The sequence below is a fragment of the Dendrobium catenatum genome, unplaced genomic scaffold, assembly GCF_001605985.2.
Source record: "Dendrobium catenatum unplaced genomic scaffold, ASM160598v2 fragScaff_scaffold_1413, whole genome shotgun sequence".
Lineage (NCBI taxonomy): Eukaryota > Viridiplantae > Streptophyta > Magnoliopsida > Asparagales > Orchidaceae > Dendrobium > Dendrobium catenatum.
In genome coordinates, this window is record NW_021319875.1 from 362,109 (window position 1) to 388,506 (window position 26,398).

At 34.4% G+C, this 26,398-nt stretch overlaps 1 protein-coding gene across 1 annotated transcript in view; it reads right to left on the reverse strand.

Moving 5' to 3' along the window:
* Positions 1-14,472, reverse strand: part of LOC110094893 — a 43,692-nt gene extending 29,220 nt beyond the window's left edge. Inside the window, exons 1-4 of the mRNA XM_020820232.2 lie at positions 13,504-14,472; positions 11,884-12,013; positions 11,690-11,792; positions 3,741-3,864 (exon numbers count right to left, since the gene is read on the reverse strand). Of these exons, the coding sequence (XP_020675891.1) occupies positions 3,741-3,864; positions 11,690-11,792; positions 11,884-12,013; positions 13,504-13,662 (516 nt within the window). The 5' untranslated portion in view covers positions 13,663-14,472. The remainder of the gene's footprint in view (positions 1-3,740; positions 3,865-11,689; positions 11,793-11,883; positions 12,014-13,503) is intronic.
* Positions 14,473-26,398: the final 11,926 nt, after the last annotated feature.

Here is a 26,398-nt window from a genome sequence, read left to right on the forward strand (position 1 = left end):
TTTGGGATTAAAGAGTGTGTGTGCGGGCGCAGGCACACGAGCATGTATACAAGCATATCATGACTAAAAATCACATTGTATCAATCTTGGTTCTTCAATAATTTACTATTGGCATATAAAGCAGCTTTCTCTTCTTCCACCTTCAAAATTTTGTCATAATAAAGTAGCATTGTGCAAAATATGGAAATGCTCGAGTAAAGGGATCGGTGAGATCTAGTGTTACATTGACTTAACTGAGATCAACTCTAAAATCACCAGGGTAGTCCTTTGTGGTTACTCTTAAATAATCAACCATCTATAGAGGAGAATGACACCATTGCAATTTGTGTAAACTAAGGTAGAGGGATCACACAATAAAAAATAGTGTATGTGGAGGCAATGGCAATTGGATAGTTGTGGGAGGAAGGAGTATAGAGGAAGATCGTAGTTATGGGTTATGTGGCTATATAGATTGCAGTGACAAAACGTGCACAGGGTGGATAAAGAGAAGAGAGTTTGTTCGAGCATTGGGGCGTAGATAGAATGAAGATGTGTTGTACTAGATGTAAATGGACGTGACACGATATGAAGGCTCAAAGGTTGCAAAGTGTGATGACAAACATCATTATTTATTTGTATAAGAGAAACGTCTAGCATGCGACAGACAAAAGACGCAATGAATAAGGTGGTGGGGTGAGCAAACCTATGGAAGTCAATCAACAGAGTATTGGGGATTGGGGTGGAAACAATCAAATGCTCGATTGAGGAATGATGGTTTGCATGAGGTTAATGTATAAATCAAGGAGTTCAAACCACAGAAAAGAGTTGGCGGCCCAAGTGCAAGAGAGTCACATGTTTGTGGTCGAACGATATGGTGTAAGGGTGATCATGTTAAGTTTGTCACTATATGTGGCTAATCATATTGGGGAATTTAATGAAGGAATATGCAAAGATGGACTGTGAACAGTTGATGAAGTGGATCTAGTATCTCAGGAAGAAAACGATGCGTGATAAAAGATAAGCAAGCTAGCTCTAATACCAAAAATGGTGTAAACAAAGGAAGAGATTTAGAGAAGTATGAAAATTATAAAAAAGAAGAAGAAAAGCAAGAAGAATTAAAAGAGATGGGGAAAATATTCAATTCATTACATTATAATCGCATGTCCCTTAATATAAGACTAGAACCCCTTGTATAAACTCAAGTAACATAATACATTCCCAAAAATTCATTAATGGTACTAGGGAAAAATGTCCATATTACTTAAATAAAATTAATCTAAAACATATTCTAAATTATGGACATACATTAAACATGCACGACTAAGTATGATAGCTTGTGAGAGGATTAATGAATGAGCATGAAAAGGAGTTAAAATTGTGATATGCGAGGCTATACTTAATCTCATAGTAGACTATGATCTTGCAACCATAAACATGTATTTAAGAAACAAAGTTTCAATTACAATTTCTATCTAAACACAAAATTGATAAAAAATTAAATGAAGAACAACTTCAAGCCAACTTGTAATTGAATGATTTTGAGCTTAGTTTAAGTCAAAATAAATTTGATACAAGCTCAACTTAAGCAAACATCTAAGTTTATGTTTCAATTCAAGACAAACTCCATCAAAACCAAGTCAATGCCACCACAAAAACACTCCTGCGAGCTAAAGGACACAAATCAACCGAATATACTAATGTTAAATGTCTTAGATGTTGGATTAAGATTAAAATATTGAAATGAGTTGGCAACAACAACAACAACATCAAGCCTTTATCCCACTATTTGGGGTCAGCTACATGAATCATTTTTTCTCCATTATGTCATGTTAAGAGTTAAATTCTCATTTAAATCAAACAAAAAAAAGTCATTTGTAATATTTTCTAGCCAAGTCTTTTTAGGTCGACCTCTACCTTTCTTAACGTACGTCAAATATAATGCATCTACTTTCCTAACTGGGTCATCGGAAGGCCGTCATTTTATGTGACCAAACCATCTGAGATGACACTCTAATCTTATCTTCCACTGGAGCTACTCCAAGCTTTTCACGTATATGCTCATTTCATATCTTGTCTCTAAGAGTAAAGCCACTCATCCACCTAAGCATCCTCATATAAGCAACACTTAACGTAATATTATGTTTCTCTTTTAATGGCCAACATTTTGCATCATAAAGCATTGCAGGTCTAATCACCATCTTGAAGAATTTCCCCTTAAGTTTGAGGGGTACTTTTCTATCACACAACAAGCCCCATGCATTCCTCCACTTCAAACATCACACTTGAATTATACTAATAGAATCCCCATCTATTTAACCATCACTCTAAACCATAGACCCAAGATATCGAAAACATGTATTCTAACTAATGACTTGATCACCTAAAGTCACAATCCCCACACTAGATTTATTATTACTTAAATTACACTCCATATATTCAGTTTGAGATCTACTCAAATAAAAGCATTTAGACTGACCTCCATAATTCATGTTTGCCTTCAACTCCCTCTCAAGTCTTATCAACAAGAAGAATATCATTAGCAAAAAGCCTACACCAAGGTACAACCTCTTGCAAATGTCTAGCGAGAACATCCATGACTAAAGCAAAAAGATATGGGCTTAAGGCTGATCCTTGATGTAATCCAACTGAAATAGGAAAATACTTGGTCAAACCACATTGTGTTTGAACACAAGTACCAGCTCCTGCATAATGACTTTAATATAAACATTATTAACCTCTTTCTTTTCTATAACTCTCAACAACATTTCTCTTGGAACTTTATCATATGCTTTCTTTAAATCAATAAATATCATATGTAGATCCTCCTTATTCTCTCTACTCTTCTCCATCAAACATCTCAATAAATGTATAGCTTCCATAGTAGAACTACCCAGCAAGAATCCATATTTATTTTAAGAAATATTAGTATCACGTCGCAACCTATACTCCATAACTCTCTCCCATGATTTTAAAGTATGACACATTAACTTAATTCTTCTATAATTCACACAATCTTGTGCATCACCTTTATTCTTAAAAATATGAATCGACACACTCATTCTCTACTCATCTAGCATTTTATTAGCTTTCAAAATAATATTAAAAAGTTTAGTAAGCCAACAAATTCCTTCATCTCCTAAGCATTTTCACACCTCTATTGGAATATCATCAAGCCCAACAACGGAGTTGGCAAATTGACAAAATAACCAACTTGTTGAAATCGCTAATTGAACTCCATCTGAGAGATTAACTCAAGCTTTTTCCGAAGGATGCAGATAAATTTTCTCTGGAATGCTCAGGCAACTTCCAAATGCTTAGAAGGAATAACAATTTGTTTTTTACCTTTATTTCTAGAAAAATTTTCCAAGGGAACCTGTTAAAATAGGGACTCTATAATCAATTGATCATAGAGGTTCTCTATTATGGATATTTTGAAGTAACAGTCCAAGGGAACATGCAAGCCATGCCAAAAGGCATCATATGGGGAAAAAAAATCTAAACAGGAAACCATTTTATTTATTAAAATATACATTTTATAAAAAAGAAATAGTAGCAGTTCAAATTAGAGCATTTAATTCCTGCTTCTGAAGTATTACCTGTCCATACACTACCTAAATTCCACAAAAAAAGGTTTGAAAATTACAAAGTCATCTCTTTCATAACATGCAATAAGAACAGTATTATCAGTAGTAGCTTTAGCCCATGACATTTAACAAAATGAAGCAACTGTCCTCATTCAACAAAGAAAAAAAAAGTATCACCTCAGCTGCAGCATCAAGCTGCAGAAAAACCGGAACAGGATCTGTGAAAGTAGGTTGCAGTCCTCCTGATCTCTCTCGAATTTTATGATCCAGAACCTCCAGCTTGAAAAGTAAACTCTCAAATCTGCATTTAACACATGGATGAGTGGGAAAATGATAACGAAAATTAACATTAGCATGGTGGTAATCAGATTTCCACTAAAATGTACTGAATGATTAAGAAGCAGGTTTCCACCGCTGACATTTAGTTCAGCAAAATAAAAGGGTTATGTAATCAATATATGGGATTCAAACAAGATTAATGATCAGCTTTATCTAGGAGCATACTGAAAATTAACGAAGCAGATATCACATAAGAATTTGCACGCTGCTACTGAACAATTTTCATTAGCCATGTCGCACCAACGTCATCACACAAATTTGCGGCACAAGATTGCACAAAAGCATTTGACAAACAGCAAGCAAATATGGATCATAAAATAGATTGTATGGTTCTATCAAATGAGAGAAAAATGCATGAAATCACAAAGGCTTAAAAAACTAATTAATCCTTACCAACAAAAGTAAGAAGTTTCGCCAAAAGATGATTTTATAGCTTTGAAAACATAAGAAACTTTACCATGCTCCTCATTACTTGATGGTTAGATGGTGGCATACTATGGAATAAGACTGGCATAGTGATAAGTATGTTAAATAGACCAGACTTTTCTTCAAAACTAAAATATAGAATACCTCTAATTCTTGAAAGACATTCATTCTAGATATTAAGCTAAGTCGTCTGAGATCTCACCATCGTAAGTTCTGTTCCAGACTAGAAAATAAAAATAAAAATAAAAACTACTTAAGGCTTCATAAGAAAACCAACATCTGAAACAGAAAAATACAGTACCGGATCTTTGGGATAAGCATAAGGCATGTCTGTGCATGCACATTTGAAGCGGAATCAGGTATGAAAGGCTTACGGAACTAACAGGAATTATCTAAGGCAAAGATTTAGGTCTCCTATGGAGAAATTAAGGGTAGTGGGATTTACCATAGACTACTTGAGAGGACAATGAGAAGGTAGCAGGAACCCATGCCTTAGGGATTGACATCCTGTGGAATCTGTGCATTAAGGGGAATAAAGGGAAAGAGTCCATGGGGCTACTTGTCAAAAAACACAAGAAATGAGAAGGAATCTCTGATTTTTTGTATGAATTGTAATATGCATCATGTTGACTCAAAAATTTGCTCGAGTGGACTAGAAATGATGTAGGCAAAGGCGGGGTCAAAACAAATCCTAAATTTTGGCCTTGGCTGCTCTCTATTTGGAGCCTTTGCTGCTCTTGGTTTGGGGCCTTTTGCTGCTCTCGGGTAGGCTTTGGCTGCTATAGTTTTGAGCCTATTAACTTGTTGCTAGCTCATTAAATTTTGAGTTGTTGGTTAACTCATTATGAGCTGATGTTTAGTTCATTAATTGGTGTAGAAATCAGCTCATAAAGCCTTCCCTTCCCTTTTTCTTTTCAGTTTCTGCTGTCTGTTGCTATTCCCGTGGGTCCTCCCTCTCGATTTTCCCCTCCTGGCTGTTTTTCCCGTGAAATGATGCTCTGTTTCCAGTGTTGGCTCTTCGGGTCCCTTGCTGGCTGGGCTTCCCGTGGCTGCTGGTTGGTTTTTCCGTGGCTAGTCTCCCTGTTTTCTGTGCAGAAATTCTGCTGGCTGTTATGTGTCTTTTGACCTTCTAGTTCCCTCTTTTAATAGGATTAATTAGTAGTTTTAGGTGGCATTTTAGCTGCCCCTTTTAGCCTATAAATATGTGGTGTTTTATATTAGAAAAGAGGATGTGATGATGCAATTTTTGGAAGTCAAAACCTGCGGTTTTGTTGTTTGGAAAAGCTTGCAAGCTTTGTCCAACTTCGCTTCTTCCTCCTCCTAGGAAAGCTTGCGAGCTTGTCCTCCTTCGTCTTGGCTTCTAACCTCTTCTTCTCTAAGCAAGTGACCACCCCACTTGTATCCTTCTTCTCAAAGCAATGGAAATGCAAGTTTAGGTTTTTATTATATAAATTTGTTTGAGTCGTTTGTAAGCATCGTTTGTAAGGTGTTGTTTTATTTTATAAAAGTGAATTGTTTTGGTTTATTTGTTGTAATTTGTAGCCTTTTGGGTATATTTGTGTCTTTCTTTTATCTAGGAAGGTTAACTATTTGCTTGCAAAAATTTAGGGCCCTTCCCAAATTTTTGTTCGCATCAAATTGGTATCAGAGCGGGTTAGCAAATCCCAGTTTGTTGTGTGAGTCTTGTTGTCAAGTGATTTAAGTTTTGTTGAGTCTTTTTTAGAAAAATGGAAAATCACAAAAAGATTGATTCAGTCATAGAAGAAAGAAATCCATAAGATCTTAAAGTCCCTCTTCTAATGGACAGATGGGTTCCAACAGAAGGTGAATCGACAGATCCCCTGCAGAATGAGCTATACAAGCTTCAAGTGAAGATGCATTTGTATACAGAGCGGTACATGAAAAAGAAACAACTTTTACAATAACAATTCAAGTGAGAGCGAGACGAGGTATTCAAAAGGTACGCAGATAAAATTCAAGAGCTTGAAGCGCCTAATTTGTCTCCTCGGGAAAAATCGAAAGCTTTCTCATCAGGAGATGAGCTTTTTTAAGTGGGGGAGAATTTGATGTAGGCAAAGGGGGGGTCAAAACAAATCCTAAATTTTGACCTTGGCTGCTCTCTGTTTGGAGCCTTTGCTGCTCTTGGTTTGGGGCCTTTTGCTGCTCTCGAGTAGGCTTTGGCTGCTATAGTTTCGAGCCTATTAACTTGGTGCTAGCTCATTAAATTTTGAGTTGTTGGTTAACTCATTATGAGCTGATGTTTAGTTCATTAATTGACGTAGAAATTAGCTCATAAACCCTTCCCTTCCCTTTGTCTTTTCGGTTTCTGCTGTCTGTTGCTGTTCCCGTGGTCCTCCCTCTCGGTTTTCCCCTCCTGGCTATTTTTCCCGTGAAATGATGCTCTGTTTCCTGTGTTGGCTCTTCGGGTCCCTTGCTCGCTGGGCTTCCCGTGGCTGCTGGTTGGGTTTTCCGTGGCTTGTCTCCCTGTTTTTGTGCGGAAATTCTGTTGGCTGTTATGTGTCTTTTGACCTTCAAGTTTCTTCTTTTAATAGGATTAATTAGTAGTTTTAGGTGGCTGTTTAGCTGCCCCTTTTAGCCTATAAATAAATATGTGGTGTTTTATGTTAGAAAAGAGGATGTGATGATGCAATTTTTGGAAGCCAAAACCTGCGGGTTTGTTATTTGGAAAAGCTTGCGAGCTTTGTCCAATTTCTCTTCTTCCTCCTCCTAGGAAAGCTTGCGAGCTTGTCCTCCTTCGTCTTAGCTTCTAACCTCTTCTTCTCTACGCAAGTGATCACCCCACCTATATCTTTTTTCTCAAAGCAATGGAAGTGCAAGTTTAGGTTTTTATTATATAAGTTTGTTTGAGTCGTTTGTAAGCGTCGTTTGTAAGGTGTCATTTTATTTTATAAAAAAGAGTTGTTTTGATTTATTTGTTGTAATTTGTATCCTTTTGGGTATATTTGTATCTTTCTTTTATCTAGGAAGGTTAACTATTTGCTTGCAAAAATTTGGGGCCCTTCCCAAATTTTTGTTCGCATCAAATTGGTATCAGAGCGGGTTAGCAAATCCCGGTTTGTTGTGTGAGTCTTATATCAAGTGATTTAAGTTTTGTTGAGTCTTTTTTAGAAAAATGAAAAATCACAAAAAGATTGATTTAGTCATAGAAGAAAGCAATCCAAAAGATCTTGAAGTCCCTCTTTCAATGGACAGATGGGTTCCAACAGAAGGTGATTCGACAGATCCCCTGCAGAATGAGCTATACAAGCTCCAAGTGAAGATGCATTTGTGTACGGAGCGGTACATGAAAAAGAAACAACTTTTACGGAACAATTCAAGCGAGATCGAGACGAGGTATTTAAAAGGTACGCAGATAAAATTCAAGAGCTTGAAGCGTCTACTTTGTCTCCTCGGGAAAAATCGAAAGCTTCCTCATCAGGAATGAGCTTTTTAAGTGAGGGAGAATTTGATGTAGGCAAAGGGGGGGTCAAAACAAATCCAAAATTTTGGCCTTGGCTGCTCTCTGTTTGGAGCCTTTGCTACTCTTGGTTTGGGGTCTTTTGCTGCTCTCGGGTAGGCTTTGGCTGCTATAGTTTTGAGCCTATTAATTTGGTTCTAGCTCATTAAATTTTGAATTGTTGGTTAGCTCATTATGAGCTGATGTTTAGTTCATTAATTGGTGTAGAAATCAGCTCATAAAGCCTTCCCTTCCCTTTGACTTTCGGTTTCTGTTGTCTATTACTGTTCCCGTGGTCCTCCCTCTCGATTTTCCGCTCCTGGATGTTTTTCACGTGAAATGATGCTCTGTTTCCTGTGCTGGCTCTTCGGGTCCCTGGCTGGCTGGGCTTCCCATAGCTGCTGGTTGGGTTTTCCGTAGCTTGCCTCCCTGTTTTCTGTGCAGAAATTCTGCTGGCTGTTATGTGTCTTTTGACCTTCTAGTTCACTCTTTTAATAGGATTAATTAGTAGTTTTAGGTGGCTGTTTAGCTGCCCCTTTTAGCATATAAATATGTGGTGTTTTATGTTAGAAAAGAGGATGTGATGATGCAATTTTTGGAAGCCAAAACCTACGGGTTTGTTGTTTGGAAAAGCTTGCGAGCTTTGTCCAACTTCTCTTCTTCCTCCTCCTAGGAAAACTTGAGAGCTTGTCCTCCTCCTTCGTCTTGGCTTCTAACCTCTTCTTCTCTACGCAAGTGACCACCCCACCTATATCCTTCTTCTCAAAGCAATGGAAATGCAAGTTTAGGTTTTTATTATATAAGTTTGTTTGAATCGTTGTAAGCGTCGTTTGTAAGGTGTCGTTTTATTTTATAAAAGTGAGTTGTTTTGGTTTATTTGTTGTAATTTGTATCCTTTTGGGTATATTTGTGTCTTTCTTTTATCTAGGAAGGTTAACTATTTGCATGCAAAAATTTGGGGCCCTTCCAAAATTTTTACTCGCATCAAGGAATCAAAATTTGCTTACTTAATTAGGCCAGACTTTTCTTCAAAACTAAAACATAGAATACCTCTAAATCTTGAAAGACATCATTCTAGATATTAAGCTAAGCCATCTGTGATCTCACCATCGTAAGCTCTGTTCCAGACAAGAAAAACAAAAACTACTTAAGGCGTCATAAAAAAACCAACATCTGAAACTGAAAAATACAGTACTTGATCTTTGGGATAAGTATAATGCATGTCTGTGCATGCACATTTGAAGAGGAATCAGGTGTGAACAGCTTACGGAACTAACAGGAATTATCTAAGGCAAGGATTTAGCCCTTCGATGGAGAAATTAAGGGTAGTGGGATTTACAATAGACTACTTGAGAGGACAATGAGAAAGTGGCGGTGCTGACTTCGAACCCATGCCTTAGAGTTTGACATCCTTTGGAATATGTACATTAAGGGGGAGAAAGGGACAGAGTAGATGGGGCTACTTGTCCAAAAACATTAGAAATGAGAATGAAGGAATCCCTATTTTATTGTATGTATGAATGTATACAAAATTTGTAATATGCATCATTTTGACACAAAAATTTGTAATATGCATCATTTTGACACAAAAATTTGTAATATGCATCATTTTGACACAAAAATTTGCTCAAGTGGACTAGAAATCAAAATTTGCTTAATTTTGACTCAACCCCCTCCCATCCCCCCCACCGGAAAAAAAAATTTTTTTCAAGGCAAGCTTACTCGAATTTAACCTGTTGTTCGCCAATATAAATTGAATGGATATTAAATCATGTATGTAAAAAAAGGAAGGACAAAATTCTCAAGCAAACAAGTTTTGAACAAGATAGCTAGAAATAACTAGTCATAAAGACGGGCATGTAAAAGAAATTAAATACTTCATGGGGACATCCGACCGTGGAAATATCAGAGAAGGGGCCGAAGATCTACGGCCATAATTGGACCACTTTATTTCAAAGATTTTATTTGTATTTGATTTATTTATGTATCGTTTCCGTTTTTACCCTCATTTGAGGGAGTAGGAATGAGGGAGTAGGCTTATGTGACCCCAGGGGGCACTTTTGTCATTAGACATTCTATTGTATTTTGGCTATTTATAGACCCTGCCCCTCTTTGGAGAGGATGATGAATATAATGAAAAGAAAAATTCTGCACTTTGTTTTCTTGGAGAGTTGTGAGAATCTGAAGTCCTGTGGTGAGGGCAAAGCACTAACCATCAACCGCATGAAACGTGCAGGCTCGTGGTTCATCTCCAACTCAAATTTGCTTTGCTTTCTTCCTTAGCTGTTGGCCCCCTACTTTCCCTACCCGACCTCCCCCCCCCCCTTTTCCTTCCCTCCCTAAAGCCGACGGCCACATTTTCCCCACCCTCTTTAGCGATTCCCCTACTCCCACCACCGCCTCCCTTCCCCTCCTAGCCGCAAGCCACCACCCCTTTCCCTCGCCTCCAAAATTTTCAATCGAGAAATTGATCCTTTCAATATTTGATGCATCTTAAATTAAGAAGGTTTTAAATTCAGATTTTAATTTATTTGAAATTAAAATTCCTTTCCTAAAATAAGATGAAATATCTTAAGAAAGTCCCCCCCCCCCTTTTCAAATCAAGAAATTGATCATTTCCATATTTCACGCATCTTAAATTAGAAAGTTTTTAAATTCATATTTTAATTTATTTGAATTTGAAATTCCTTTCCTAAAATAAGATGAAGTATCTTAGGAAAGTCCCCCCCAAAAAAAAAAAATTTCATGCCAATTTAAATTAAGTAGGTATTTGCCATAATCCCTCCTTCCTTAAACAATATTCTATGTTTGGCAAGCCTCTCAATTCCCTAAATCAACTACCCTAATCACCCTAGCCGCCACCCCTCTCTCTCCCCTCTTTCTCCTTTTTTTCTCCTTCCAATTAATTCTCCCCCAATCAATTCCTACCCAAATTAATTCCAGATTTTGTTAATTGCTGAAGTTAATTCTAGATTTCCTAATTGTTGCCTCCACTACCTTATATCCACAAAGTCTGAAATTACATGTCATGCTTCTTCCCTCCTTTGGATGGCTAGCCATATCCCCACTCCTTCCTCCTAAAATGTTCGCCCTAACTTATTATTTCTCTTGAGGAAGGAAGATGGGAGCCCTCCTCCTTTGGCTAGCTACATCCCATCCCTTACCTCCATCACGACGCCTGACCTATCATCAAGACTTGTTCGGTGCAAGGAGAAATCCCAACAACTCGACAACCAATTTGAGAAATAACAAAACAAATATCAAGAACAAGAGAACGGTAAACTCTTTCCCTAACTCGATATCTTCAACTCTTCCTCAATTAGGGCATCGTGTAATTATGAAGACTTATCCACTTAAACCGCATTAAGAGTGTGAGTGCGTGGATCTTTCAGGGTGACTATTCTAATTGTTAAGTTAGGAATTCTCTTTGAAAACCGTACATTAGCATAGTATGATTTGATTTGATTATTTTGTATTCCTAACATTATTATGTAATTGATTACTTGATCTTAATCACCATCTTGTTGGCTTAAATCTTTGCTAAGAACATAAGAAATTGATAAATTTCATAGCTCTGTCTATGCATGTGTAACTTTCTGATCCACAGCATTTGCCTATACACGTAGTCCTACATCAATACTAATTTACGATACCTTCCAAACATGCTCATCAACACAAAATTCCATTCAATAAACCTTTGAAAGACTTGCATAAAATAGTTCAAATACCATTCACACAATCAAAATAGGTCATGAAAAGATCTGTTGCAAATGACAACATGAAATGCATTCTTGTATCACGATGAAGTGTCTTTGTATGTTAAGCAAGTATCAGGTGAAAAAGCAAAGAACTTGAAGTTTGAATTCAAAAATAAGGCGTCAATAGAGAAAGAACAGCAATTTACTTTTCAGGTGGGAGAATTCTCCTCTCATTATTGAGATTTTGAAGCCAGTCCTCATCCTCATTGTCAAGATCATACTCTACAAATTCACTAATCTCTGCTCTGGCTGCAAAGAAGAACAAATTTTCAAATAAATTTAACAGTATGTTCTATAGTGGGGCTAGGGGAACCAGAATACAACGGCAGTAGGAGCAAACCTCCTCTTCCACGTAAGTAAGATGAAGGTTGGCTGAAAGTTCTGGAATAATCCCTTTCATATGTTTCCACAATATTATATTGAGGCGTGGGGATTTCGGATGAAACTTTTTTGACAGTGATGTGATGTGCCTGTAAAAGATCATCAGTATTAGGTCAATCATTACCAATAAAAAATTAAATTAGATATACTACAAGAAGGATTAATGTACTATGCTTCACAAAGTATATAATTCTACTAAAATATATTATGAGAAACATATTCCAAGTTTTTCAAAGCAGTTGAAGGAATTTGTTTTGTTCTGGTTTATAAATGCCTTTCAAGATACCATGAATAAATAAATGAAGTACCAAAAAGGAGGCCCATGGCCTGAGTATTCAAAAATAAATTGAAATGCAAAGTGAAATTGTTATACAGGCACAAAATCAAAACTGTTGTTATCACATATGAACGGAATCTGTCTGCATAAAAGAAAAAGGAGGCCCATGGTCGTTTCTCTAAAGCATATGACAAAACCGAAGCAGCAAGAAAGGTTCAACCAAAGTAGAAATCATGAAAAACTAAAATAGCATTATCAGTTAATGATATTAGCAAAATTAAACTTTAATTTCAGTACATTCGATTGGGATACCCTTTTTAGGAGTATTAAGGTATAGCAATTGGATCCAATGCATGACAAATCACAGGTATTTCCCAATTTCTAACTGAAAAGTGACAAAGGAGATGAAGCATGCACATATTGCCAAGAAATGAGTACACCAATCAAAAAAAATTTCCAATCAAAGCTGCTATGCCTCTAAAATAACAATCAATGTAAATATCAACAATTTATCAACTTTTAGAAGTACCTCTATTGTTTATTTTTATATTTCATAGTGATTTGGTCATGATTACAAGCTTACCTTATCCTAACTTTGTTTTTAACCACTTCACTTCAAGCTATTTGGTATAGGGTTTTGGAAGTTTGGGGGAGAATTTTATCGAAATTTCTAAAATTGCACAACTAAACTTAATGTGCTATCCACTAGAACCACTCCACTATCAACTCTCTAAGTAGGGGTTTAGTTTCAAGATATCGAAGGTCTCTTAATGATAAAATATTCATTACTTCAGTGCTACTGAAATGAGATCCAAGTGCATTTTTTTTCTTCATCCAATATGATTAGAATTCATGAAGGAATGCCAACTATCCCAAGCACCACAATTCAAAGCTTTTGTTCCAAATAATGATTTTAGCTATCTCATGTATCATCTAAAAGGGCAACACCACCAAAGTTCTTTTAAACTACATTGAGATATGAGATAAAGAATTAGGTTAAATTCCATGACAATGCCATAAGTTTTCTAAGAATGCAGGTACGATTCTTATCGCAAGCCTTCCCATAAACAAACATGACAAATTCAAGTTTGTCATTATCCAACACAAGCACTTCAAACTGCTACTTAAAACTTTCATGCAAAGCGGCAAACAAAAAATTATTATCCTATAAAAAGTTAATCCAGCACCCAAAAAAAAATAAAGAAGAAGACCAATGTGTCCTAAATTGCAACAATAAAGAACTAAAATAACTAAATCAAACACGTGCATAACAGTGTTACCTCATTGTCATAACAGTGTTACCTCATTGTCTGTCTCGGCTGCAATTCGTAGTAGTTGTGAGTTCCGGGTGGCAGCAGCAGCAGTTGGCACGTCATCATCGTCAAAATCCTTCACAGACTTAATAATAGGAAGTTTCTTATGAATGTCAAGAGGGCGTGGCCTGAATGACAACCTACTCATATCTGCTCATGCCCCACCCATGCAAGCGCAAACGCTCAAGCTCAACATCCAAATCCGGTTACTCCATCCAAATATCTCAATCGACACAAGTGAAACCAACTGGAAGCTCAAACTAATCCACAAGCAAAGCCACCCCTTCACTCAGCTACAGAGAAAAGCAGGGCTTTTAAGTCCCCAAAATAGACTCAGCACAGCCCGGACTGAACACCGGAAGCTTAAAACTTCACAGACGAGAACCGTAGACACAATTCAAGGAAGGGCTAGGGAGAACAAGATAAAGGAGCACTGATGCCCTAGCTCAGGGGGGGAAAAATAAGTAACGGACGGTTCTTTTTAAATTTCCCCACAGTTCCGAATAACTAGCGCTAGTATCAAACCACTGCGAAGAATTCGAAGTGATGTGGAAGTTGACGGGGCAATTAGGGCACGGGCAGGATGTGCGAGCAAGACCGATTTGACGAGCTAGGGATTTATGAACACAGAAAATAACCCAAAAACCAGGAGAAGAAACGGCAGTAGAATTAAAGGGAATGGTTTCCTAGGGCATTGAAGATTGGAGGTCTAGGGTTTGAAAGGAGGGAAAAGGGAGGGAAGGGAAGAAGGGGAGTGCGAAGAGGTGTGCGATGGAGGAATGTTACTCCGAGGGGGCCTCTTCCTCTTCGATGCAAGTCAGCTACAGAAAATCTACGGCTACCATACGGTGGTATGCGGTGGGCTGCATGGATCGGACGGCTGAGGAAGAACTGAAAACAGGGAAAACATGCACTTAGGCTCCTCAGAGGAACGTTTCAATGTCGAAGCACAGTTGTAAGCTTGAATTCTTTTTAGGGGATTTACATTCCACGAATTAGGTTTAGGAGCCATTTCGTTAGATTATTTTAGGGGGTAGAGTATTCTTTTATAAACTTTGGTATTTTGTTGGAATACAAAATCATGCAAAGTAAAATATAATAAATATAATATAAAGTGAAGTAGAACATTTTGAGAGTAAATCAAATTCCTCGGATTTGGATTGAAAACGTTTACACCACACGCATACTTGACCACTATTTGTCACAGGCCATCTCTGTTTGTTGCTGCCGTCAATCGCTCGCCACTTAGAATTGTTGTCTGTTCACAGCTGGACGTCACCAATTAGGATTTTACTCTATATTAATTACTTCTAACTAAATAAAAAAGTCATTCACCTATATTTATTTTACATTCATGCAAATAACTCCAAAGTATTCATTTTACACTGTATTCCTTTTCAGCCAACCAAATAACCCTAATCATTATGATGATCATGTGATGGTTGAAGGTAAGATGCGCTACTTCATTAACAAACAACTTAATCATGTGAGAAGAACCATTAGCTTAAGAGCAAGATAAATAAATGCCCTATTTTTTATAATCAATCTAATTATACAAAAATGTTATCATGACCTTAAGTAGTTTGAGGCAATCCCAAAATAAAATTCATTAACAATTTTTTATAAGACCTATAAAGAATAGGCAATACAATGTATTGTTCAGACTTCTACTCGTAGCTTTGATTGCAAGTTAAGCATTGTGCTGCTAATTTTAAATATTTTCTTTTAATTAAGGCTAGATAAATCTGCCTCTATCAAACATATAATGTTATCTTTTTCAAAATGATCAATTATTCTTCTAGAATGCAATTTTGAAATAAAAAATCATCTAAATGAAGTTATAGGAATACAAAATTATTTTCCTCTACGTAGATATCCATTGAGCACAAATACTATTCCTTGTAGTGTCAAAGGTTCATCTAAGTGCTCTATGTAAATTAGATGAAAGTTGGGATAAACTACGTACTTATCTTGAAGTCGTTCAAATCAAGAGATTTTGAGTTCTAGTGAAGAAATAGTCAAAGCTACCCTAGATAAGAATCTACAATTTTATTTTCAATTTTCGATTTATGTTTGAGGGCAAAAGGAAAAATCTTAAAGAAACTTGAATGAATTGGCATTCCAATGACTTAGTTTTCATTGGGTGTTGAGGAATTTAAGGGTGTGATTATTTGAGTTAAGACTTGTGATTCCCTAAGATCTAAATTTAGAAGAATTGTTTATTTCATCTCTTAATTATTCTGCTTAATTTTCTAATAATTTGTTAAATAAATAAATTTATTGAAAGAAGCTATAAATCATATACATAAAAATATTTCTATATTTATTCATGAAAATTTAATTTACAATAGTCAGGAGATTAATCATTACATTAGTCTATCTCTCTATGCTCCTCACCATAAATAAGTAAAACTACAAATTAAAAAAAAAAACAAAACAAAACAAAATCTTAATCCAGATATGTATCATTCCACTAGATCTTGACCCCTTCCTAAAAAATTTGTGAAAATAACATAGTGAGCTAACAACTTTGTATATTACCATAACCTACAACTACAATCAATTAGTATATTACCATAACCTACAACTACAATCAATGCACGATAGTATAAAAAATATTTATGTCACAACCCAACCCCACCCTATATAACCCACAAAATACAGGTTATATCTTGTTGGATGGTGACAGAACATGCCAAGATATTTTATTTGGAGAAACTTTTTTTTTTTTGGATAACAAACACTAAAGCTTCTAATTTTTTTCCATTATAAATAAATTTACTCATCCATAACAATTTCTTTCTTTTATTTTTTTCTACAAAAGTACACACAGTACAGATTCTTGATTTAATAGCCCCTAAAAACATATAGAGATGGAGTAGGAATTATAGAAATACTAGGACTAATAAAAAAAAAAGTGTACAAACAAACCAGCCAAACAAAGAAAATTAGCCTTATATACTCAACTAACTCTTTACCCTTGCACTAACTTGAAAATGGAATGCATAATACATAATGCGCTAATATAGCTCAGCAGATTATACTACCCAAATTATTTCTTAATAATTGGAAAATCAATAACATAAAATAAAGCAATTATTCTAATCTTAATCACAAACTATAGTAGAGTGGTTTTAGAATAGTGTAGGGTTTTGCATATAACTGAGTAGGTTACATAATTCATTGCACAATATGCAGAATAAAATATAAATTAACACATAGTTCAGAGCAAAAAGTAACAAAATTTTAGCCCTTATGTCTCTCATTCAAAAATCCAGACTCTTATGCCTTCATTTAGAACTCTTGGCCCTCTGGCCTTCAACTGCTCTCAGCACATTCAAAATTTATGCAACAGAACTCCACAGATATATATAACCTAACTCTAAACAAACCTCCCCCCCAAACTCCTTAGATTTGTATAGAGATGCACAAATGTATAGCTAAGCATAAATGGAACTATTTACATAACTTCAAACATTTGCCCACAGGCAATATTTTAGCAATCGAACCCAATATAGTGTAGCTAAAATTTACTAACTCAGAATTCTACAAAATTATGAGAGATTGTGTAGAACTACATTTCATAGGTTTAACTGTTCTACAATACTATTTTCAGGGCCTAAAATATTTTTAATAGCTTTAGAAAAGTTGCATTTCAAAAATACCTTATGAAAATTTTATAGAAAAATATTTAAATGTTTTGAACTATATTCTCTACAATATACTAAAAGTTACACGATGAAAGTTTCCCAGTTTAAAAGTTATCTCAGTTCAAACACTAGAAATTTATATTTTTAATCATAAAATTTTCAAAATAATCAAATTATTAAAAATTGTTATTGGTAAAATGCAAGCTACCTTAAGCTGAAAAACATTCAAAACTGGATCGTCAATAAAAAATGACACGAAGTGACTCAAAATATACTCTCTCTAAAAATCCTCCTTTAATTATATGTTGTGATTGGGTGAATGGATTTGTATAGTGGAAAATATATTTTTATTATTAAAATTTTGTGGAACGTGCAACGCTCTATTGCACATGCTACAGTGCTCCCTTTAGGAATCCATAACATCATAATATAACCCCAAACTCCATCATGTTGAAATAATTTGCAAAAGGATGTAGAGCTTAGCGTCATAATGTTGCCTACCCCAATGTCATGGCACCCTAGGGGGACAAAATCTATATTTTCAGGACATCCAAACATACCCTCAATATCCATATCAAAGTTGATTTAGATATTCATATGCATACAAAAAATTTTGAAACACATGCAGATGGATATTAATGTACAAATTCAATAATTTTCTTTTTAAAATCGTGTCAAAATAGGTGCATCTATATCTTGATTCAGTGGGTGTTATAATATTTTGCTCCTTAAAAAAATGCATCCTTGATATTTTAGAATTCAAATTAATGGAACATATAAGGATATACTTACCTCATCTTAAATTCCTTCTCCTAAGTGGCTTTTCTTTTAGACATATATTTCCACTGCACTTTGACCATTAAGATTTATTTATTCTTAAAATATTAACATATATTGAAATCCTATTTGGTTTTTCTTTATAGCTCAAATCTAGACATACCTCAACATCATTGGTATATAATATACTCTAGAATCATATATCCACTTCCTTAAAGAAGACACGTGAAATAAATTGTGTATGTTAAGCATGTGGTCAGTCAATACTAGTCTGTAAGCATAACTATCAATCCTTTCAATAACCTCAAAAGGTCCAATATACTTTGGACTTAGCTTACTGATTCTTCAAAATTTGCTGACATAATTCATTTGCTAACCTTATATACATAAAATCACCTACCACAAAATATACTAAATGGTACTTCGAGTCACAATACTTTTTTCTTCCTATAATGTATAGTTGTCAATCTTTCTCAGATCAGAAGAATCTTTGTTATAACATCATTCATCAAAGCTAACCCTAACAATTGCCTTTCTCCCACCTCTATATAAGACAAAGATGTCATAAATTTTCTACCATAAAGAGTCTCATAAGTTGTCACATACATACTTGACTAAAAGCTATTATTATAAGAAAACTCAATCAGAGAAATGTAATCTTCCCAGCTCCTGCCAAAATCTAGAACACATAATCTCATAAGATCCTTCATTATTTAAATAGTCATGTTAGATCGTCCATCAGTTTGGGGATGAAAAGCTATACTGAATTGCAATCTCATACTTAAACCCTATTGAATGCCTCTCTATAATCTAGAGGTAAACCTACTATCACGATCGAAGATGATAACCTTTGGAATACCATACAGCTGAATAATGTCTCGTACATAGATCTGAACCAGGCTATTTACAAAATCAGTCTATTTGATCAAAATGAAATGTGCATACTTTATTATACAATCTACCACGACCTAGATAACATCATGGCCTTGCCCAGACCTTGAAAACCCTCTAATGAAATTTATTGTTATATCTTCCTAATTCTACACTCAAATAAACAATGACTGTAGAAAATCAACTTGTTCCTAATATTCTGCTTTCACTAATTAACACATTTTGAAATTAAATCCTCTATGTCTTTCTTTAATTTAGGCCACTACCTTTCATATCATCATAAAACTTATTTCTTTCTTGATGAATTGTATAGCCTAAATAATATGCCTCGTGTATAATCTTAATCTTCAGATACTCAATAGTAAGAACCTATAAACTATTCTTATAGAATATAACACTAGAATTAGATACTCGAAGTTCATGTTTCTTACTATATTTGATCTAATTAATCAACATCGGATATTATATATCTGACTTTTGAGCTTTTTGAATCATCTCCTATAGAGTAGGCTAAAAAATTATTTGGAATAATGTACCTAAATTTGTGTCCACAAATCTCATTATCTCTAACTCTAACTTTTTTATATCACAAATCAAAGAATCCATAGGAACAAATAGAGAAAATGATTCAACAAAAATTTTTCTATTCAAAGAATCTACTACTATATTCATCTTACTAGGTTGATACTAAATTGTTAGATCATAATCCTTAGTTAATTCAAGCCACCTTATCTATTTTAGATTTAGTTATTTCTATAAAAATATACTTTAAATTTTAGTGATATATGATATCTCACACTTGGCCCATATAAGTAGTGCTACCAGATAATTAGAGCAAACATAATAGCGACTAGTTTCAAATCATGCTTGAGAAAATTCTTCTAGTGTGTGTTGTGAATCTGATTTCAGGAATTATAATTTTAATGATAACAAACATTTCTAACACTTCTATTTTTCTATGATTGCCTTGCCATCTAACGTTTTAGGTCCACAAGGTCAATGACAAATAAAGTCAGCTCAAAATTAGGTAGATTAGGACTAAGTTAAATTATAAACCATCGTTAAGTATTTTTTTTACCTTTTCTCGAGTAAATTATAACAATGTGGGCCATGTTTCTAAGTAATCTTGCACACACACACTTAAGAAATAATTATATCTATTTTTAGAGTTTTTAATTTTTGAGCACATCGTCCTGGATGATCAGTTAAAAATAGAAACCCTAATTAGGGCATCCTGATTAAGACAACTATAATTAAGCACATCATCCTAGATAATATTAGCATTGTTTGGGACAATATGCTCAAATCAGAAAGAATCAGTCGCTACAATAGTTTAAGCATGTTTTATTTTTTGGACATCATCCTGGATGATGTATTACAATTATGCCTAAATTAGTTTGGTGATTAAGGAAATCAATTAAAGTTTGATTGCTTAATCATATCGTCCGGGACAATCGCATGATCGTTAGGGACGATCAGTTAAACAAACCTTACTTTCTTTCTAGATGACCAGAATAATATTCTAGTGATGTATATTATTTTTGCACTAATTGTCCGAGACGATACAAAATTGGCCTAGACAATTAGTTATTTTTCCATCGTCGAGACATGCATTGGGCGATGTGCTAGACGATATTTATCATTTTGAACTAATCATCCAGGATGAACGTGAAATCATCCTGGACGATCAGTTTACTTTTCCATCATCCAGACATGCATTCAAGGCGATGTTTTAGATGATACTCAATGATTTGAACTAATCGTATAAGACGATATGAATATCATCCAGGATGATTATGTCTGTTTGTTGCAATTAAGAGTAAATCTAAAGCTCTTCTATTTAAGACCTCTTATTTACCCAAGATTGTATTTTTTGCTGTTGTCTAAACTTGAGAGAGTTAAGAGGAGAGGGAGAGTAATGGAGAGAGAGAGAGAGGATCTTGTGAGGGGAAGTTTGTGAGGGGTTTTATAAAGGTTGCTCTAAGTAAGGATCTGAGTCATATTCTCCTGTCATTGTCCCTTGTTCCTTGGTGGTTCTAGAGATGTCTACTTTAACAATTGATTGAGGCTCTCTGCCTGCTTCAGGGGGAAATAAAAGGAGTCGGGTTCTCTGCCTGCTTCAAGGGGAAGCAAAAGGAGTTGGGTTCTCTTCCTCACCAGTGTCGGTGGAAAGAAGGTTTATACAGGCTTCTCCGCCTTACTGTGGGAGCAAAAAAAGAGTCACTGAGTTTAGTGCAATACTTGGAGGAGAGGCTCCGGGGAGTGGACATAGGTCAAGTTGATCGAACCACTATAAATTTTTGTGTGTTCTTTCTTATTGTTTTGCACATTTAATTTCTACACTTAGTTTTTCTTGTGGTGAATTTTGGTTTGGTTTAAGATTATGTTTTTTATTGAGAAATTTTTAAAATACAAATTCCCCCCCCCCCCCTCTTGGTTAGCTTTGGGCTAGTTCATAATGGATTAACATCCTTAACAAACTTTCAGTGTTGCTTTAACTTCCTTGAAGAATAAGCTATAAATTTTCTCCTCTACATCAGAACACAACCTAATATCTTTAGTGAAGTATCATTGAATACTTGAAATCTGCCAATACCAGCATGAATCATTATAATTAGAGCCATCATCAAATAATCCTTCAGTCTATATAAACTTTGCTCTTAGGTGTCAAGTCCCAAGCCACTGAATTCTTAGTTAGTTTAGTCAAAGGTACATAAATCTGGGTAAACTACATACTTCAAAAACCATAGTAGGCCTTAGCCAATCAGAAACTACTTACTTTTTTGGGGATCAATTGATATTCCTGCACTACTAATCACAAGTCCCAGAAATATGATACTTTTCAACCAAAAAAATATACTTAAAGAATCTAGCATAAAGTTGATGATATCTCAAAGTTTCTAAGACTTTCCTTATGTAGATTTTGAGCTCCCCTTTAGAATTAGAATGTACCATAATATCATCAATAGGTACAATAACAAACTAATCCAAAAAAAGTCCTAAAAATCATGTTCATGAAATCTATAAAAATTTTCAGTGCATTAGTCACGCCAAAAGATGGGACTAATAACTCATAGTTTTTATATCTCATACTAAAAGAAGTCTATCTTCTTCCTTAACCTTCAACTGAGGATATTAGGATCTCAAATCAATTTTAGAAAATATAGATGATCACGTAAGTTGGTCTAGTAGATCATCAATCTATGGTAGATGATATTTATTCTTAATATTTTTCTTATTTAACTCCCTATAATAGATGCACATTTTTATAGTACCATCCTTCTTTTTTATAAACAAAATTGAGCTCCGCATGGAGCTACACTAGGATAGACAAAATCTCGATTAGCCAACTCCTAAAGTTGTACCTTCAACGCTTGAAGATCTTTAGGTGTCATGCAATAAAGAGCTTTGGATATTGGAGCTTCACCAGAAAATTCATCTATACAAAATTCAATTTCTCTATCAGCTGGTAAGCTCACCAATTCTTCAGTAATAATATTTGGAAATTCTCATTCCATAGGAACACTATCCAAAAATCCAAAATATATTCTCATATCTCTAGTAGTAATAAAAAATATAAGACTACCCTTCTTCCAAAGTTTACCCATTTTCAGAGTCAGTATTAGACATGATAGAACACTTTATGTTAAAATATTACACTCTCGCCATCCAGAAATAAAGTAGTTTATTTTTCAAATAATTAATTTGAGCTTTAAATTTGTTCAACCAACCATGCCCAAAATGATATAAAACTAAAAAATAGGCAAAACTAGTGAGCTAGACATCCACTTCCTATTCTAAATCTCTAACTCACAGAGATAAAATCTACTAGCAATCATACTATCTCCAATAGGTAGAAGAATAAATAGGGTAAAAGATAATAGTACAAAAGGTAAACACATTTGTTTGAAGTATCTCTCCAAAATAAATAATTGACTGGCACTAAAATCAAATAAATTATAACAAGGCTTAGCTAAAATATAAGATATAGCTATCACCACATTAGGAAAATCCATAGCCTCTTAGTGAGTCAAAATATATACATTTGACCAAATTAGAGTCAAAGTTACAGAATGACCAGGCAATCTCTGAAATCCTATAAATTGTCTTCCGATTAGAGGATCACTACCTCTACCAAATGCTACATTAGTATATCCCTAAGGTGGAACAACTCTCAATCTCCCCACTAATCTGACAGAGCTCTTAGAACAAACATAAAAAAATCAGCTAGGTTCTACTTGCAGATATTCTACAATTCCATGTCAACTCTAACCACAATGAAAACACTTCCCTATCATATAGTAATATGTCCTTGTATGTCTCTTACCACAGCTCAAGCATATATGTACAAAACTGCTAGAATTGATTATACTACCACCAATGAACTGCATTTTCTAAACTTGAAGTTTCTAAATCTACTTTTTATCCCAATATTTTTGCTCCCACTTCTACATGAATATCTATAAAACCTTTTCCTACTAGTAGTCCACTACTAGTGAGTAGTAATCAGGATATTTGCAATCAATCTGGCTTGCTTCACATGATCAAAAAAATTAGTAATCTGGAATGGATTCAACATTTGTTTCATAATATCTCATAAGCCTCTCAAAAAATGGTAACACCTATCTCTAGAAGTACTAATAAGCTTTGGAGCATACCTGGACAAAGTAGTAAACATTGCCTTGTACTATATCTCAATCATGCTCCCCTTAATTAGTCTAAAAAATTTCTCAGGCATCTGTTATTGGGTGGACAGAGGTATAAACCATCCTCTTAACACATCTATAAATTCTTTTCAACAAATTAGAGAATTTTGCCTCCCATGAAATATCTCTTATTACTAGCCCAGTTAGTAGTTCTCAACCTCACCATCTAATAAAAATATAGCCATGGTTACTCTCGTCTCAAGAAGATACTGCATACCATCAAAGGTTTTCTCTAACCTTATTATCCAATCCTCTACAACCCTACATCAACAATACCCTTGAATCTTAGAGGCTTCAGACTCTTAAATATCGGATACTAATCCACATCCTCAATCCTACTGAAGAACTTATTTTGGGCCTTGCCCATTAACTGTGCTACCAACCCAACAAATTATGACATCATATCAGAACCAATAGTAAGGGTTATATTAATTATCAGTGCACTTTGGCTCGCACTCTACTCATTATTCATATGATGCTCGAGCTAAGACATCATAACTTACAATACACATCAACAACTGATACACGCATATGTATAACAAAATAAAATAAATGCATGATACTATCCAAAATTACCTCACATGATTATAGATTAATTCTTATAGCTCTTTTTATAATTTATTTCTCCAAATAACACTATAATATCAAAATTATTATAACCCAACCAGATATGCTCCATAGATACGGGTCATACCATATTGGATGGTGATAGAACATGTCAAGATATTTTATTAGGATAAATATTATATTTCTTTTATGATAACAAAAACCAGAGCTTCTAATTTTTTCCACTATATTTAAATTTACTCATCCGCAAAAATATTTTGTTTCTTTTTAGTCCACAAAAGTATATACAATACAAATTATTGCTCTAATAGTCCCTGACAATAGATACAGATGAGGTAGGAAGTACAAAAATGTTAGGATTGTTTAAAGATCTAAAATAAAATAAAAAAATATACATACACACTAGCTAGAATTGGAAAATTAGCCTCTTCTACTCAACTGGCCCTTTACCACTACCCTGACTTATAAATGGAATATAAATATAGAATGAGATAAGATAGCTTAAGATATTATAATACCCAAATCATTTCTTAATAATTGTAAAACCAATGACTAAAATAAAGTAGTTATTCCTATCTTAACAATAGACTTACAATAGAGTGGTTTCAGAACAATGTAGGGTTTTGCACATAACTAGGTAGGTTATAGAATTCATAGTGTAGTATGATGAACAAAATATAAAGTATACTAAAAAAAATATAAATAAACACATAAAGCATAAAAGAAAGCAACAAAACTCAAACCCTTATCTCTCCCATTCAAAACTCCATACTCTTATGCCTCCAATTCAAAACTTCTAGCCCTCCCTTAGGCCTTCCAGTGCTCTCAGCACATTCACAATTTTTACAACATAACTTTGTAGATATATATAATAGAGCTACAAACAAAACTGGCATCAAACTTCTCAGATTCATACAATGATGCACAAATGTATAGTTAAGCATAAATGGAACTATTTACAAAACTTCAAAGATTAGCCCTATGGACAGCATTTTAATAGTTGGGCCCAATATGTTGCGGTTAAAATTCACTGACTCAAAATTCTATCATATTACCAAAGATTATGCAAAACTACATTTCAGAATATAAAAAGAGCTAGCATAGCTCAACATACTATAATACCCAATTCATTTCTTAATAATTAAGTTATTCTAATCTTAATCACAGACTTCCAATAGAGTGCTTTTAGAATAATGTAGGGTTTTTCACACAACTAAGCAAGTTGTAGAATTCATAGTGTAGTATGTTGAACATAAATATAAAGTATACTAAATAGAATATAAGTCAACACATAATTTATAGCAAAAATTATTAGAACTCCAACCTTTATGTCTCCCATTAAAAATCCTAGACCCTTATGCCTCTCATTCAAAACTTCTAGCCCTCAAGACTTCAAGTGCTCTATGCACATTCATATTTTCACAACATAAACTTGTAGACATACATAATAGAGCTCCAAATAAAACTCCCCCAAATTTCTAGGATTCATACAGAGATGCATAAATGTATAGTTAAGAAAAAATGGAACTATTTACAAAACTTCAAAGATTTTCCCACTGGCAGAACTTTAGCAATTAGACCCAATATATTGCGATTAAAATTCACTAACTTAGAATTCTACCATATTACTAAGGATTATGCAAAACTACATTTTATTGGTTTAACTATTCTATAGTACTATTTTTAGTGCATGAATATTTTTCTATTATTTTATAAAAGCAACAGTTAAAAATATTCAACAAAAAAGTTTACAGAAAAGTATCTAAATATTCAGAATTAAGTTCTCTTAAAATATACCAAAAGTTACATGGTGAAAGTTTCTCCATTTAAACGTTATCTCAATTCAAACACAAGGAATTTATAATTTTAATCAAGGAAAATTCAAAACCATTAAATTATTAAAACTATGATTGAAAAAATGTAAACTACCTGGAGCCAAACAACTTTTAGAATTGGATCATCAATAAAAAATGACCCGAAGTAGCTTAAAATGAAGTTTTTTTCTCTAAAAATTCTCATCACTCTAGTTTGCTACTATGATTGGGAGAATTGGATTAGAATAGTGAACAAATTTATTTATTTTTATTAAATTTGGTTTAGTGCCATGGCACCCCATTGTGTGCACCAGAGTGCTACTCTAGATCTATCGTGTTGAATTATTTGCAAAAAGATAGTGTTTAGCACCTCAATGCTGTGACACGTAGGGGAAAGAATTCTAGTTTTTTAGGACATGCAAATAGACACCCAGGACCTACATTAGAGAAAATTTAGATATTCATAGGCATAAAAAATA